This window comes from Myotis yumanensis, unplaced genomic scaffold (genome assembly GCF_028538775.1).
Source record: "Myotis yumanensis isolate MYYU_CA2020_CCGP unplaced genomic scaffold, mMyoYum1.0.hap1 SCAF_3, whole genome shotgun sequence".
NCBI classification, from domain to species: Eukaryota; Metazoa; Chordata; class Mammalia; order Chiroptera; family Vespertilionidae; genus Myotis; species Myotis yumanensis.
In genome coordinates, this window is record NW_027223754.1 from 105024703 (window position 1) to 105042047 (window position 17345).

Sequence of the window (17345 nt, forward strand, 5' to 3'; positions counted from 1 at the left end):
ACAGCGGAAGGCGCCCCAACCCCCTGATCAGCCCTGCTCTGTGCCTGATAGGGGGGAGCTCCCCAACCCCTTGATCGCTCTAGGGCTCTGTGTGTGACAGGGTGTGGCGCCCCAACCTCCCCCCCATGGGCCCTGCTCTGTGTGAGACGGGGTAGAACCATAACCTCCCCATCGGCCCTGCCCTGAGTGTGACAGGGTGCGGCGCCCCAACCCCCTGATCCGCCCTGCTCTGTGTGTGACAGGGGGCGGTGCCCCAACTCCCCTATCAGCCCTACTCTGTGAGTGACAGGGGGGAGCTCCTCAACCCCCTGATCGGCCTGCTCTGTGCTTGACAGGGGGGAGCTCCCCAACCCCCTGTTCGGTCCTGCTCTGTGCATGACAGGGGGGAGCTCCCCAACCCCCTGATCAACCCTGCTCTGTGCGTGACAGGGTATGGAGCCCCAAGCCCCCTGATGGGCCCTGCTCTGTGAGTGACAGGGGGCAGAGCCCCAACCCCCTGATTGGCCCTGCTCTGTGCGTGACAGGGGTTGGTGCCGCAACCTTCCCATCGACCCTACCTTGAGTGTGACTGGGGCGGTGCCCCAACCCCCCAATCGGCCCCAACCTGAGCGTGACTGAGGGTGGCATCGCAACCTCCCAATCCGCCCTGCTCTGTGCATGACGGGGTGGCGCCCCAACTCCCCAATCAGCCCTGCTCTGAGCCCGACCAGGTGCTGCACCTAGGAATTGGGCCTGCCCTCTGCCACCCGGGAGCAGGCCTAAGCCAGCAGGTCGTTATCTCCCGAGGGGTCCCAGACTGGGAGAGGGCACAGGCCGGGCTGAGGGACCTGCCTCCCCCCTCCAGTGCACAAATTTTTGTGCACCGGGCCTCTAGTCACTTATATAACAAACTGACATTAGGAATGTATACAGAAGGAATCAGTTATTCTGAGGTTCTCTTTAAAGAGTTTTTCTTCTGCCTCAGGAGTTTTTATTGTGTAATGAATTAATTTCTGATAAGATACTATCTACTTGATTGCACATCATTTTATTAACCGTGATCACTTTCCAATCATCTATCTAATCTAATAAAAGAGAAACATGCAAATTGACTGCACCTCCTCTTCGCCCCAAGCCATGACCACCAGCCAATCAGAGCGAATATATGCAAATTAACCCAAACAAAATGGCAGCTGGCAGCCATGGAGCTGGAGCAAGCAGGAGGCGTGGTTGCCCCTGTGATGGAGGAAGCCAAGCTTCCCGCCTGCCCTGGCCAGCTGTGGCCTCTACTCAAGGCAACAAAGTTTCAATTATAGAAGATAAATAAATCCCAGATACCTGCGTCCAGCCAGCCTCCACTGGGAGCTTGGGTGGCTGGGGGCTGTGACCAGCCTGCACACAGCCATCAGCCCCTCACCCAGGATGACCACACCCTCATGGGGTGAGGGTCCCTGCTGGGGGTTTGGCCAGCCTGCAAACAGCCACCAGCCACTCACCCAGTCTGGCCAGGCACCTCAGGGGGGACCCCTACCCTGAAGGGGCTGTGGCCAGCCTGCAAACAGCCATCAGCCACTCACCCAGGCTGTCCTGGCACCCCAGCAGGACCCGCCTTCCTGAAAGGGGTGTGGCCAGCCTGAAAATGGCCCTCAGCCCCTCACCCAGGCTGGCCAGGCACCCAAGCGGGACCCCCACCCTGATCCGGGACACCCTTCAGGGCAAACCAGCCAGCCCCCACCCGTGCACCAGGCCTCTATCCTATATAATAAAAGGGTAATATGCAAATTGACCCTAACAGCAGAACGACTGGGAATGACACACATTGACCATCATGCGGCAGACGCTCAATGTAGGAGCTGCCCCCTGGTGGTCAGTGTACTCCCACAGGGGGAGCTCTGCTCAGCCACAAGCCAGGCTGACCGCTGCCAGTACAGCGGTGGTGGTAGGAGCCTCTCCCGCCTCCTCAGCAGCGCTAAGGATGTCTGACTGCAGCTTAGGCGTGCTCCCCGCTGGCAAGTGGACATCCCTCGAGGGCTCCCGGGCTGCCAGAGGGATTTCTGTCTGCCAGCTTAGGACCGATCCCCCGGGTAGCAGGCCTAAGCCAGCAGGTAGTCATCCCTTGAGGGGTGTCAGACTGCGAGAGGGCACAGGCCAGGCTGAGGGACCCCCCGAGTGCACAAATTTTTGTGCACCAGGCCTCTAGTATATATATAAAAGCCCAGCGACCAGAACGGCGGAATGACCGGAACAACTGGTGGCTATGATGCGCACTGCAGCAGCCAACCAGCCTGATCCAGGCCCCGATCAGCTGCCAACACTCTGATCAGGGGTGGGGCTGGCTGGCCAAGTGCCTGCAGCCCTCCTCCCACCAGCCTGGCCCAATGAGGCCCCATTGGGGCGGGCTGGCTGGACCCCCTGGACCCCACATGTACACAAATTCGTGCACCAGGCCTCTAGTAGGACTGATATTTGGGGAGAAGAACCCTTCTCACTGTGCCTTGGGCTCAAGGTTATAATCAGGTTTCAGCTGTCCTGTGTTTGGGGGCATATTTGAACTATCTCAGAGACAGAACATTGCCGTGGCCATTGTACAGTCCATGACAACAGAGGAGCTGAAAATTAAGCTAATTTCAAAGGGTTAGCTTTCTCTGTTATAAAAGCCAGATAACAGGCTCTTCTGTTACTGAGAAAAGCTAGGAGACTAGCTCCTCGGTTTGAAAATCTTATGAAGGCATTTAAACTCAATGATAAGTCATAAGTCAGAGAGAAAACTATTCAACCCTTTAGTGAGGAGTTTAGGACAACCCACTTCCCCTATAGGACACTCACAATATCACTTGCTATGTAACTGGTCTCTCTTTGGCAAAAACACTGTCCACCAAGGAGTTTAATGGCCAAAAAGGTTGGGTCAGGTCATCTTTGTGTAGTTTATCAGTTTGACATTCCTTTGTTTTACTTCTTTCTTATTGTCAACACACCACCCTGTTTTATTATGCCATAGAAACCCCAGAGAACCAGAATGGCTGACCTGTAGATACCACAGCTGATAGGCATTTAGTGCTATCAATGCCTAATGGAGATAAATTTGCAGATGAACAACTAAATATATCTATTTTCCAGGAGTGTTTTCTATTACCCCAAAATAAAACAAAAAATCCAAACAAAACCAAATGTTCTTACCTTCTATTTCCCAAGTGTTTTAAGGGACAGGTAGTATGGATTCTTGGCATTTTAACTTTGGAATTCCTCAGTACCATAGAGTGGATGTTTGTTTAGCATCCTATTTACTAGAATACATTAATCTTTTATTTTAACCTAACATTTGTTGTTCTCAATGTTTACTATGGAATTGGATATTTAAGAAGTTAACAAATTTGTCCCATTTCTGTTTTTACTATAGATTTAGAATGGTGTCTTTCATTGGCTTAGAGAGGTGCTCTTAGAAATAGATGTAAATAGGGTTTTTACAAAATGTTGTGTCTTACAATAGACTAGAAAAATGTTGGTTTACTTTAGTGTTCATATAGAGCAGGTAATGATTTTGTATAAATATGATTTTGATACCCTGGATATGAGTTGGGGCAAAGAATCTGCATACCTAACAAGTTCCCAGGTGATGCAGGCCTACAGTTCCATGAACCACACTGGGTGGGGAGGGTCCAAAGGAGTGTACTACTTAAAGTATTCCAATTCTTTTATAACTTAACAACCTTTTGTAAATCAAATAACCCCCTAATTTATCTGTTTAAAAAATGTATATTTAGTGCATAATGGAACACACTCTAGATACAAGAATTACAAGGATATTCAAAGAAAAGAAAGGTTATACAGTCAATAGAAGGGCAGAGCAAGAGTGTGGGTGACAAAGAACTCTGAACTTTTATTGGTTACTTAACTGAAAAATTTTGGGTGAAAACATAACATTCACGAAATACACAGCTCTCTTTAAAATATTTTTTTAATATATTTTACTAGAGGCCCGGTGCATGAGATTCATGCACAAGGGGTTGGGGGGCAGTCCCTCAGCCCAGCCTGCACCTTCTGCAATCTGGGACCCCTCAGGGGATGTCCAACTGCCTCTCACAATCCAGGACCACTGGCTCCTAACTGCTCGCCTGCCTGCCTGCCTGATCACTCCTAACCACCTCTGCCTGCCTGCTTGATCGCCCCTAACTGCTCCCTTACCAGTCTAATCACCCCTAACTGCTCTCTTGTTGGCCTGATTGCCTCTAACTGCCTCTGCCTCGACCTGCACCTGGGACCCAGGATTCCCTCCTCTGGCCGGCCACAGGCACCCAGAACCCGGGCCAGCTTCGCCCGGGCTGTCCACAGCCACCAGCGGCCGTGGGCAGGTGGCTTTGTCCAGGCTGCAGCCGCAGGTGCCCAGGTCCATGGGGTGGGCAGCTTGTACCTCTCCTGGGCTACAGGTGCTGGTGCAGCTGTTGGCGCCCGGGACCATGGGGTGGGCGGTTTGTCCCTCTCCTGGATCACAGGTGCAGATGCAGCCGCTGGCATCTGGGACTGTTGGGACCATGGGACATGCAGATTGTCCCTCTCCCAGGCTGCAGGTGCAGTTGCTGGCGCCTGGGCCCGTGAGGTGGGCGGCTTGTCCCTCTCCTGGGCAGCCACCCCAGCTGCTGGCACCCGGGACTGCAGGGCATGTGGCTTGTTCCTCTCCCAGGCCGGGTCACAGGCACAGGCACAGGCGCAGCCTCTGGCACCCAGGACCACAGGGTGTGTAACTTGTCCCTCTCCCAGGCCACAGGCACAGGTGCTGGCACCCGGGACTGTGGGGCAGGTGGCCTGTCCCTCTACTGGGCCGTAGCCCCAGCCGCTGGCACCCAGGACCATGGGGCGGGGAGCTTGTCCTTTTCCCAGGCTGCAGCCTGGCTGGTCCCTATTCCTCTCTTGCAAGCTCATTTGTGCCTGTGTGGTCCCCATTCCTCTCTCCCCAGTGTTGAGTGTCTGAGCCGTTACAGCATGATGACCACTTGCATATTAGCTCTTTATTATATAGGATTGATTTTTTACAGAGAGGAAGGGAGAAGGAGAGGAATAGAGAGTTAGAAACATCGATGAGAGAGAAACATCGATTTGTGCCAGCAACCAAGGTACATGCCCTTGACCGGAATCAAACCTGGGACCCTTTAGTCCGCAGGCTGATGCTCTATTCACTGAGCCAAACCGGTCAGGGCTAAGATATTTTTTATGTCATAAGTAATTAAGTATTCCAATTGTACATAAAAGAGAATGAGAGTTTATTTAGATAGAATTTTATTTTCTTTCTTAAATAATTTAAAGTGCTATCCAATATTTATGATGTGGTTTTATTATATCCAAACTATTATATTTCATCTTTAGTTTGTTAGGAAATGGTACTTTTTGCCACAGGGACTCAGTGTGGCATACAGTAACAGTAATACACTATCTTTCTCATGCGGAGATGAAGTGACCTGCCAGTTTCCTTTGAGCTGTGTTTCCTTTAGAGTTGATGAACTTTACATGGATCCACTCATATTCTTCTTCGCTTGGCCCCCTCAATAATCATAGATATGTGTACAAATACTGTAACTATGGGAGAGTCACTAGGTCTGTGGCCTCTGCCATAGATGCATTAACCAGATAAGCTCACCACAGTTTTCATTAAAGTGATAGATTTGAAATGATTGTAAGACAGCTTACTTGGTCTTGCAGCCAACTTTCAGCTTAACAGCATTAATCTAAATTTCCTGATGGAATCAGGAGATGGGAAGCCCAAGCGTAATGGTAGTAATGTGCTATCTGGTTTGTTTTCTTTCAGACTTTCGGCCAGTTTGCTATGAGGAACCCCAGCACTGGTGCTCAGTTGCCTACTATGAACTGAACAATCGAATTGGTGAGACGTTCCAGGCTTCCTCCCGAAGCGTACTTATAGATGGATTCACAGACCCTTCAAATAACAGGAACAGATTCTGTCTTGGACTTCTTTCTAATGTAAACAGAAACTCAACAATAGAAAATACCAGGAGACACATAGGAAAGGGTAAAAGAAATATGTAATTTCTTTTTCTGTTCTTCTGAGCTAAAATATGGAAACAGAAACAAGCCATTCATTGGCCATGTAACCTATTGGGATGGCACAGGGATGGGTTACTCTGCCTATAAAATGGGCATGACATCTTTTGCGGGGTAGCATAGTGTGCATATTATGAAGACAAACAAGATGATAAATGTGAATACAGGATGAAATTACTAAATAAAAAGATTGTGGATTATTTTTGAGTTGCTCAAAGAGGCTAGATAACTTCTGAAGAAGAATAATTCTGGCTGGTTGATCATTTATATAAGGTAAAGTTACCTTTGGAAACTTAGAAGCTAGGGCATTAAACATCCTGACTTATTTATCTTTGGAAATGACTGGGGCTCTCCTGTGTCCAGGCATTGTTACAGCAGCCCATGGCACAAGCCTCACTGGGGTCTGGCCAATGATGTTTTTGAAGCTTCCTTTATTGGCAGAGTGAATGGTTGAGTGGCAGGCCTGGTTGAGGATCTTTAAATCATTTTCTTTTATTTTAGAATAGTTGGTAGTGCCTGAGTGATACCTGGCTGCCCACTATCATGTCAGACTGTTCTGGAATCACAGGTGTAAAGAAACTTGAGAGCCAATTGATCTTTTCTCTTCCCATCCAGCACTCAGACCAGTTAGGAAAGGAGCCACATGAGCATTTTCTTTCATTATTTAATTTGGTGATGCATTCTAATATTCTTCCTAACATACCTCCTGAGTGTCTCCTGTTGTAGTAAATGTACAAGTCATAGATTAAAAACATTCATTGAATTCATTCATTGATGTTTATGAGATGCCATGTCCCGCGTGGCTTAGGGTTCGGGATCTGGAGAAGGGCCGCGGGCAAATGACGAGACGAGACAAGAAATAATAATTTGGAAATTTGGGGGGCCAAGCGGAGAGTCCAACTCTAGGGGAAGGACTTCGCTGGTGCCCAGACCCTGCCAACCTTTTATTCAATTTTAGATACACATATTGTCCTTGGTCAGGCAGGCAATTCCGGTAACAGACAGACTGTCTTAAAGGTCAGTAAATATTAGTAAAGATTTACTTTGAGACTATTTGGTCAGGAAATTGCTTGAGCCACCATTGTCTTGTCTAAACAATTGGTGCATAGCTTTGGCCCTTGCCAGAGCTCAAGGTTCACCAGCATTCTGGGCTACTTGTTTACACTTTTCTGATAGTGAAGACAATGGGTAGCATCCAACATTGCCCCCTTTTCACTTCCTTAATAAATCTTGAAAAGTGAATGTCACCTGAAGGGTTTGAGTCCTTTTAAACCTCTTCATTCTGCATCTGCGGACTAGAAATAAACATAAGAACAAGAATGAGACAAGCAAATATAAGGAGATCCAGTGGAAGGGATTAAATTCTTTCATGTCCTTTTTATTTATTTATTTATTTATTTATTTTTATTAAATCTTTATTGTTCAGATTATTACATTTGTTCCTCTTTCCCTCCCCATAAATCCCCTCCACCCAGTTCCCACCCCACCCTCCTCCCTCACTCCCCACCCACTGTCCTCATCCATAGGTGCATGATTTTTGTCCAGTCTCTTCCTGCATCCCCCGCACCCCTTTCCCCCACAAGAATAGTCAGTCCACTCCCTTTCTATGCCCCTGATTCTATTATAATCACCAGTTCATTCTTTTCATCAGATTATTCACTTGATTTTCAGATTCACTTGTTGATAGATGTGTATTTGTTGTTCAAAATTTGTATCTTTACCTTTTTCTTCTTCTTCCTCTTCTTAAAGGATACCTTTCAGCATTTCATATAATACCGTTTTGGTGGTGATGAACTCCTTTAGCTTTTTCTTATCTGTGAAGCTCTTTATCTGACCTTCAATTCTGAATGATAGCTTTGCTGGATAAAGTAATCTTGGTTGTAGGTTCTTGGCATTCATCACTTTGAATATTTCTTGCCACTCCCTTCTGGCCTGCGTAGTTTCTGTTGAGAAATCAGCTGACAGCTGTATGGGTACTCCCTTGTAGGTAACTGACTTTTTTTCTCTTGCTGCTTTTAAGATTCTCTCTTTGTCTTTTGCTCTTGGCATTTTAATTATGATGTGTCTTGGTGTGGTCCTCTTTGGATTCCTTTTGTTTGGGGTTCTCTGTGCTTCCTAGACTTGTAAGTCTATTTCTTTCACCAGGTAGGGGAAGTTTTCTGTCATTATTTCTTCAAATAGGTTTTCAATATCTTGCTCTCTCTCTTCTTCTGGCATCCCTATAATTCGGATGTTGGTGGGCTTGAAGCTGTCCCAGAGACTCCTTATGCTATCTTCGTATTTTTGGATTCTTTTTTCATTTTGCTTTTCTGGTTTGGTGATTTTTGCTTCTTCGTATTTCAAATCGTTGACTTGATTCTTGCAATCCTCTAGTCTGCTGTTGGAACTCTGTATAATATTCTTTCTTTCAGTCAGTGTATGCTTAATTTCTAGTTGGTTCTTTATCACAACATTGAGGGTCTCATTAGATTTCTTGTAGATCTCATTAAGTTTATCGGCAGTTTCTAGAAAATTATTGAAAGAACTTAAAAGTGTGGTTTTGAACTCCATATCCTGTAGTTTGCTTTCCTCCATTTCTGTCATTTGTGTCCTTTTTCTTTGTCTCCGCATTTTTTATGCTTCCCTGTGTTGATACAGTGGTTTTCTGTGCTAGGTGTCCTCTAGGACCCAGTGGTTCAGCCTCCCCAATTACCTGAGGAGGACACTCTTGGTGCACCCCCTTGTGATCTTTGTGCACAGTCTTGTTGTAGTTAAGCCTTGATTGTTGTAGGTATCACTGGGAGGAATTGGCCTCCAGGCCAATTGACTGTGAGAATCAGCTGTGTTTACGGTGGGAGAACTTCTGTGCTGGAGACACCCCTCTGGGGCAAGGCTTGCTTCAATGGGGCTTTGGTGCTCACTGAGTCTGCCCCCTGAGTGTGTCCTTTATGTTTTCACGGAGCTGCAAACTGGATGGTCCCATTCTGACCTCTGGTCTTCCTGGCTCCTGGATCTCTAGGGAGGTGCTAATCTAGCCTTTGCCTAAGGCTATCCAGCAACAACCTCCCTGCAGGGCTTGGGCGGGGCGGGTCCCATGGGATCAACAGGGCATGGCTAGCAGTTATGGCTGCTCTCAGTCCTGCCCTCAGAGGCTTTGCTTCTCAATGTCACGGTAATCGCTGCAAGCCCCTCGGAGAGAAAGCTGCCCTCGAGTTCCGACCACTGCCAGACAGTCCCGCTTCTCCTGTATGAGTCTGTGTCCCGTATGAGTCTGTGTCCCTAGAGACTCGCCCGGAACTGGAGCTCAGAGCCTGAGACTCCCTCCTGATTGAAAACGACAACCGTGCCCTCAGCCGCCAGCCCGCTCCCCATGCACCTCCGCACCTTAGTATTTTACATCTGCACTGCGCCTCCTCTGAGTCTCGGTATGCTTTTCTCTTTCCTCCTAGTTGTAGAATTTCCACTCAGCCAGCCTTCCTGTGGTTCTGGGTGATGTCTGTTCTGTCTTTTAGTTGTATTTTTGAAGTGGTTGTGTGAGGCAGCAATCTCTGGTGTTTACCTATGCTGCCATCTTGGTTTCTCCTCATGTCCTTTTTAAATTGCTACCAGGCATCCAAGGAATTAGTTTGTAAATTTGCCTGGGATAATTGTACAATATGCTGTTGTAATTCTAAATATCAAGGGTTGTGTTATCTTTACCCCAAGCACCAAGACGGTGATTTTTTTATTGATTCCCAAGGGTGTAAGGTACTATTATAGGGAACTGGGGTAACACAAATCTGGGAAAAATTACAATGACACTGTAAAGATATTCTTTGCTCTAAGCTGTGGATTTTATCACCCATCCACAAGACTGTAGACTTTAGTGCCCACAATTCAATCTCAAACTGGCTGTCAATTCTTTTTTGTATCGACAATGTCTTAGTTACATTTTTCCTTAACTTGTACAAACAGAAGTTTGAACAGTTTGTACCATGGATGAAGCAGCAATGCCCACAGAAGTAGGTAACATTATAAGGGCAAAGAGTCCTGCAATTAACATTCCAAGAAATCTTTTCTGTCATTTTAAGATTTTTACCAGATCATGTAACAGTTGGTAGGTTTGATGAGATTCTCAAGGCTCGGTTAGGTTAGTAGGAACCCAAGCGAAAGCCGGTTGTTTTAAAATCATGAGGGGATCCTTTTGGAATGTAGAATTAATACAATGGTATAATGTGCAGCCTGTGCATGACACCTCATACAGATGGCTTGTAACATTAAGGAGCATCTGGATGGGGCCTGAGAGGAGTACAAATGGATCAAACACACAGGCGGTGGCAAATACTGTCTTATTGGGAGTTCCCCATCAGGTACAAATAGAATTATCTGAGCTATAGTTAAAACTATAACATTTAATAGGTGCAAGTGCAGCAGCTAATTTCCATTGCATATTTTGTAGGGGCCAATTGTCATGTTGTAATTGAGATCGAACAAATCCTTCTCCATGCCATGAAATGGAGTGATTAGCTTCAACATATAGATAGGAAGCGTTCCCCTTTCATTTTAGGGTGCTATTGTTACTATACGCAGACCCGTAGGGGCTCCAATCCACAAAGAAAAAACTGTTACTAAGTTTGCTGCTGGTGGGGTAGTCACTATAACAGTCTTGCCAATTAATTTCTCCCTCAGTGGGGTGCCATTCATAAGACTTTTTACATAATGGCTTAGTGGTGATGAGGGGGGGGGGGGTGTCTTAGTAAAGTTATTTTCTGTACCTCTCCCCAGAGTAAGTAGTGATAGCAGATGTATTTGGGCATTTGCTTCCCTCTCCTTTGGTGTCCATGCTAGCCAGAAGCCTCTCTTTAATTTTATACACAAAGGAGCAGTGGTTTGATTCTGTGTCATACAAAAGGCAACACCCATGTAACTATACTTTGCCCATATACTTCCTTGTCCCACTGATGGTCCTCCTGGGTGACCAAGGTGCTTGGTATTATTGGTGACTACATTAGGCAGGGGGTCAGCCCACGTAGGGGGTCTTACCCATGGTGAGTCAGGAACATAAGTCCAAAATACTTTCCCATTTGCCCCTGGTAGTATTACTGCACAGCTGATGACTGCTAGCAGGGTAAGAAAGACATTCTCAGGCATTCTTGGGGTTTTGGTCTCCTCACAAATTCGCTCAGCTTTCTGGACCGTCTTCTTCACCATCCCCCAGGTGACCTCCGGCTGTTTGTCATCTGTTTCATCCTCCTCCCACTCCTTATCTTCAATGGGTTGCTTGGGCCTGCTGCTATCTGTGGCTGGGGTAGTCGATTGTCTGCAGCTGTAAGGCATGGCTCCAGGTGCAAGGTCCTCATTAACCTGGCCAGTTCCTCCCTTGGATCCATGTTGAAGTTTAATATTTCTTGCAAGAATCCACACGGGCTTCAAGAGATTTTCTGGAAATATACAAGCGTACCCTTGACCAAATGTTAACAGGGGATCGGGGCCCTTCCATAAAGCAGACTCGGGATCTTTCCATTTAACCAATCCATTGTCCTTTGGCTTATTCTGACACCAGAGTATTTCCATGGGTGTCTTGCCATTGGCATCACAAGTGAAAAAATTTAAAGTAATTAAGGCTTGGTGTAGTCTACCTACGGATGATTTCTCCATAATCCTTCCTTACTGTTTTTCAAGTTGGGATTTTAGCCTTTGATGTTGGCATTCTATAATTGCCTGTCCTTGTAAATTATATGGTATTCCTATAATGTGCTAAATTTTTCATTTTTTTTATATTGTTTTATTGCTTAAAGTATTACAAAGAGTATTACATATGTCTCCTTTTTTTCCCCCTTGACATTCCCCTGGCCTCCCCTACCCCCCAGTGTCTTGTGTCCATTGGTTATGCTTATATGCATGCATACAAGTCCTTGGTTGATCTCTAACCACCCCCCCACCCCCCAACCCTCCCCAGGGCTCCCACTGTAGTTTGACATTCTGCTCAATGCTGCTCTGCCTCTGTATCTATTTTGGTTCATCAGTTTATAATGGTCTTTATTATCCGTAAATGAGTGAGATCATGTGGTATTTTTCTTTCATTGACTGGCTTATTTCACTTAGCATAATGCTCTCCAGTTCCATGCATGCTGTTGCAAATGATAAGAATTCCTTCTTTTTTACAGTATTCCATTGTGTAGATGTACCACAGTTTTCTAATCCATTCATCTGCTGATGGGCACTTAGGCTGTTTCCAGATCTTTGCTATGGTAAATTGTGCTGCTATGAACATAGGGATGCATATATCCTTTCTGATTGGTATTTCTGGTTTCTTGGGATATATTCCTAGAAGTGGGATCACTGGGTCAAATGGGAGTTCCATTTTTAACTTTTTGAGGAAACTTCATACTGTCTTCCATAGTGGCTGCACCAGTCTGCATTCCCACTAGCAGTGCACGAGTGTTCCCTTTGCTCCACATCCTCTCCAACATTTGTCGTTTGTTGATTTGTTGATGATAGCCATTCTGACAGGCGTGAGATGATACGTCATTGTTGTTTTGATTTGCATCTCTCTGATGATTAGTGACTTTGAGCATGTTTTAATATGTTTCTTGGCTTTCTGAATGTCCTCTTTTGAAAAGTGTCTATTTAGATCCTTTGCCCATTGTTTGATTGCATTTTTTATCTTCCTTTTGTTAAGTTATATGAGCTCCCTATAAATGTTGGAGATTAAACCCTTACCTGTGATAACATTGGCAAATATGTTCTCCCATGCAGTGGGCTTTCTTGTTGTTTTGTTGATGGTTTCTTTTGCTGTGCAGAAGCTTTTTATTTTGATGTAGTCCCATTTGTTTATTTTCTCTTTAGTTTCCAGTGCCTAGGAGCAGTATCAGTGAAGAAATTGCTTCGGCATATGTCTGAGATTTTGTTGCGTTTGGATTCCTCTAGTATTTTTATGGTTTCCCGTCTTACATTTAAGTCCTTTATCCATTTTGAGTTTATTTTTGTGTATGGTGTAAGTTGGTGGTCTAGTATCATTTTTTTGCATGTATCTGTCCAATTTTCCCAACACCATTTATTGAAGAGTCTGTCTTGACTCCATTGTATATTTAAATTTTTGGATATGACAGCTTGTGTAATCGGGTCCGTTATCAGTTTTAATAATTTTTGGAATTCCCATGATGGCAAAAGCAGCTAGGCAATGATTAGTAACCTGTTTTGCCATTTTCCCCTGTAGATGCAGTAGCCCATAGGACCTTTAAAAAGGTGTCTACAGAGACATACAATGCTCCAAGGCATCCAAAAGGAGTAAAATGTGTCACATCCATTTGCCAGATTTGGTCCCTTATCAATCCTCGAGGGTTAATTCCTGTATTAGGCCCTTCAGGCAGATGTAACATGCAAGTGGGACATTCCTTGGTAATCTGTTTTGCCTGCTGTTGAGTGGTTGAGAATTGTTTACACAATATTTTGGCAGGCTGATGTAAAAGCTGATGAGATTCTGTGGTCTGTTTTAATAAAGCAACCAATTGATCAGCATGTGCATTTCCTTTTGTTAGAGGACCAAGTAATACGCTGTGGGCTCTAATATGAGTGATGTAGAAAGGGTATTGTCTCTGTTGTACAATCCACTGAACTTGTTTAAATAGTATAAATAGACTTTGGTCACTGAGCCATTTTAATTGAGCAGTTTCAATTCTATTCACTAAGCTTGCAGCGTAAGCAGAGTCAGAGATAATATTAAGAGGCTCTTGGAAATCCTGCAGTGCAGCCTTAATAGCCTCTAATTCAGTTCTTTGTACAGAAGTATGACTGGTCAGTATGACCCGGTCTAAATTCATTGTATGATAAGCAGCTTTACCATTAGATGATCCATCAGTAAAAACAGTTAATGCTCCAGGAATAGGTTCCTGCCTAGTAGTTTTTGGTATAATAATGGGAGTACAATATAAAAATTGTAGTAATTTGTCTTTTAATAGGTGACAACTAAGTTCCCCTGAATATCCACTTAGTCCAATTTGCCAATTTAGGTCAGTTTGAAATAGCATTTCTAATTGCTTCCCTGTGAGGGGAAGATAGATGCACTGGGGTTCTTCTCCTCTAAGCTGCCTGCAGCGCTTTCTGAGTTGAGATATTAAGCTGCCTGCCATGAGTTCTGTATATGTAACTGCAGTTTTAGAAGATTGATGTCCTAGGTCAGTGATGGCGAACCTTTTGAGCTCGGCGTGTCAGCATTTTGAAAAACCCTAACTTAACTCTGGTGCCGTGTCACATATAGAAATTTTTTTATATTTGCAACCATAGTAAAACAAAGACTTATATTTATTTTATATATTTAAATGCCATTTAACAAAGAAAAATCAACCAAAAAAGTGAGTTCGCATGTCACCTCTGACACGCGTGTCATAGGTTCACCATCACTGTCCTAGGTGGACCCATTCAATAATAGCGGGAGAGTTTTTATTTTGGAAGATGACTCCAGTGGGACTATTTGCAGTAGGGTTAATCTGTCCAAATAAAGGCAATTCAGGCTGCACCTGTGCTACTTGGGCTGAGGAGATTGCCTGCTCAATTCTTAGCAACTCCTTCCTAGCTTCATCTGTTAATGTTCAGGGCGAGGAAAGATTCCAGTCACCCCTAAGTATATTAAATAAATTTGCAATTTCTCCCGTAGAGATTTGCAGATAAGGTCTTAACCAGTTAATGTCCCCTAATAATTTTTGAAGGTCATTTAAAGTTTTAAGGCAATCTTTTCATATTTCCACCTTTTGAGGCCTAATACATTGGTTTTCACTTATGGTTCCCAGATATTTGAAAGGCGTCTCTTTCTGTACCTTTTCTGGAGCAAATTTTAAGCCCCATTTAGGGAGTTCCTTTTCTAATTGGGAAAACATTGCCAAAGTCTGCTCTTCCTGTGGACTCACTAAGAGCAAGTCATCCATGTAATGAATAATGTAATATCAGGAATATTTGTCCCTTAAAGGCTGAACAGGTTGAGCTACATATTTTTGTCACAAGGTGGGGCTATTGGCCATTCCTTGAGGCAAAACTTTCCATTGATATCTTTATTATTAATAGCTGGCACTGAAAATGAAAATCTTTGTTTATCTTGAGGTGCCAAGGAAATGGTGAAAAAATAATCCTTAAGATCTACTACTATAAGAGACCAATCTAGAGAGATTGTGAAGGTGCTGGGAGTCCAGGCTGTAAAGCTCCCATGGCATGCATAGTGGCGTTAACCACTCTGAGATCATGTAACAATCGCCATTTTCCTGTCGCCTTCTTAGCTATAGTAAATATAGGCGGATTCCAAGGACTATTGGGAGGCTCTATGTGGCCAGATTCTCTATTTGTTCCTGTATTAATTCATGAATATGACCTAATTTCTCCATGGTTAACGGCCACTGATCCACTCATATAAGTCTATCATCTTCCCTTTGTATAAGATCAGCATGAGGGTGGAGAGACTGAGCAGTGACCACTCCTAAAAAGTTTGATATCCTAATCCTAATCTTCCTGGGTTTCCTTTGGCTTGGATGGGCTCTTTAATTCTCTGATTATTTTTTCCTAAGCCTTGACCAGTCTGATATCCCATCTGATTAACTGCATTCCTTTGCCAGTTATAATACAAGCTTGTAAACCTTCTAAAACATCCTGGCCCCATAAATTGACTGCAATTCCAGAGGCTATTAGGGCTGAAACCATCCCGTCTGTCCTTCCTCATCTTGCCACCTTGCCACTGCAACACTATGTTGTGTATTATCAGGAACTCCAACCCCCCAAATAGAGCCCATAGCTTCTACCATGGACCAACTTGGAGGCCAGAATTCTTTGCTGATAATGCTGACATCCGCGCCAGTGTCTACTAAACCGTTTAAACAGTTTTATCTCTATTCTTAAATTAATCATAGGATGGGTTTTTCTAATTTCATGTATCCAATAGATATCTGAGCTTCCAAATCCTTGTGTTCCTCTTTTCCTATTTATAGCTTCGTGTTGCTGAATAAAAGGTAGAAGTAGTATCTGAGCAATTCTTTGTCCTGGAATAATTTGCATAATATGATTGTATTCTAGTATTACCTTGATTTCTCCCTCATAGTCTGAATCTATGACTCCAGGCAGAACAGTTAGTCCTTTCAGAGTGTTTCCATTTATCCCTAAGATTAATCCTAACGTTCCCAGTTGCACAGGTCCCCAGATTCCTGTAGGAACAGCTTGCTGAGCCATATTGGGGGTCAAAGTGACTGCTATAGTGTTCTTAAGATCTAGGTCTGTGCTCCCTGGAGTGGCTCGGATGAGGGAATCCACTGTGGGCCTTGCAGGGCAAAAACCCCCTATTGATGATGGGGCTGGGGACAGCCCCTTTGGCCGTTTCCCTGCAGTTGGCCATTCCCTATGTCTTGATCTAACAGCTGCCCATTTTTATGAAATTTCGATCTATATTGACGGGCCCAATGGTTTCCTTTCTGACATCTCAGACACAAGGAGGTTGAATCTGCATTGATTGAATCGGGAGGCGGAATGCTCACTCCTTTCCCTTGAGCACCACCTTGTGTGCTTCTTGGTTGTCTATATTCTTTTTTAAAATGTCCTGTTCTTTCACAATTAAAGCACCTTTTATTCCCTGCTGTTACAGCAGCAGCTAGTAAGTTTGCTCGAAAAGTGCCTGATCCTACATTCTGACATGCTCGAATCATTTCTGTAATGGTACTATTTTTTCTCAGAGGTGTCAGGCATTTCTTACAATCAGCATTGGCATTCTCATAAGCTGATTGCTGAATTAAAATGTCTCCTGCTGTTTCATGCTGAATCTGTCATCTCATTGCTCATGTGAAGTGAGCCACAAAGTCAGAAAATGATTCTGTAGACCCCTGCATACATTTACTAAAAGCTCCCTCAGGGTCCCCTTTTTCTGGTAAAGCCCACCAAGCTCTTCTTCCACAAAGTCTAACTTGCTCATAAGCCTGTTGCGCAAAATTTAGCTGATTTTGCACGTCACTGTATTGTCCCAGCCCTGCTAACATTTCATAAGTTATTTGATCATTCAGCCTGCAGTTTGTGTGGGCTTGCTCCTGACATTTCTCCAAAAATTCTCCCTTCCATAGTAAATAATCTCCTCCATCAAGAGTTATGTGAGCTAGAGAATACCAATCATAAGCAGCTAAAAATGCTTCAGGAATGTTAGTCATAATTTCTCTGGTAAAAGGAGCAGTAGGACCATTTTGGACTATGCTCTCACGCAAGGCCTTTATCATTTTAAAGTCAAATTTTTCATGCTGTCTTATTATATGATTCGGGAGCTGTGGGTCAGCTACCCGTGTAATAGGAAAAGCAAGTATCTCCTCCACTGTCATGCCCTTTAATCCTTCTCAGAT

General features: G+C 44.6%; 1 protein-coding gene across 5 annotated transcripts in view; it reads left to right on the forward strand.

Moving 5' to 3' along the window:
* The window catches only part of SMAD9 (SMAD family member 9), a 93532-nt gene that overhangs the window by 19323 nt on the left and 56864 nt on the right, over positions 1 to 17345 (forward strand). For 4 of the 5 annotated variants that reach the window (XM_070409249.1, XM_070409250.1, XM_070409247.1 and 1 more), the window contains one exon: positions 5777 to 5998. In XM_070409249.1, the coding sequence (XP_070265350.1) occupies positions 5777 to 5998 (222 nt within the window). The remainder of the gene's footprint in view (positions 1 to 5776; positions 5999 to 17345) is intronic. The other variant, XM_070409251.1, reaches the window with a different exon arrangement.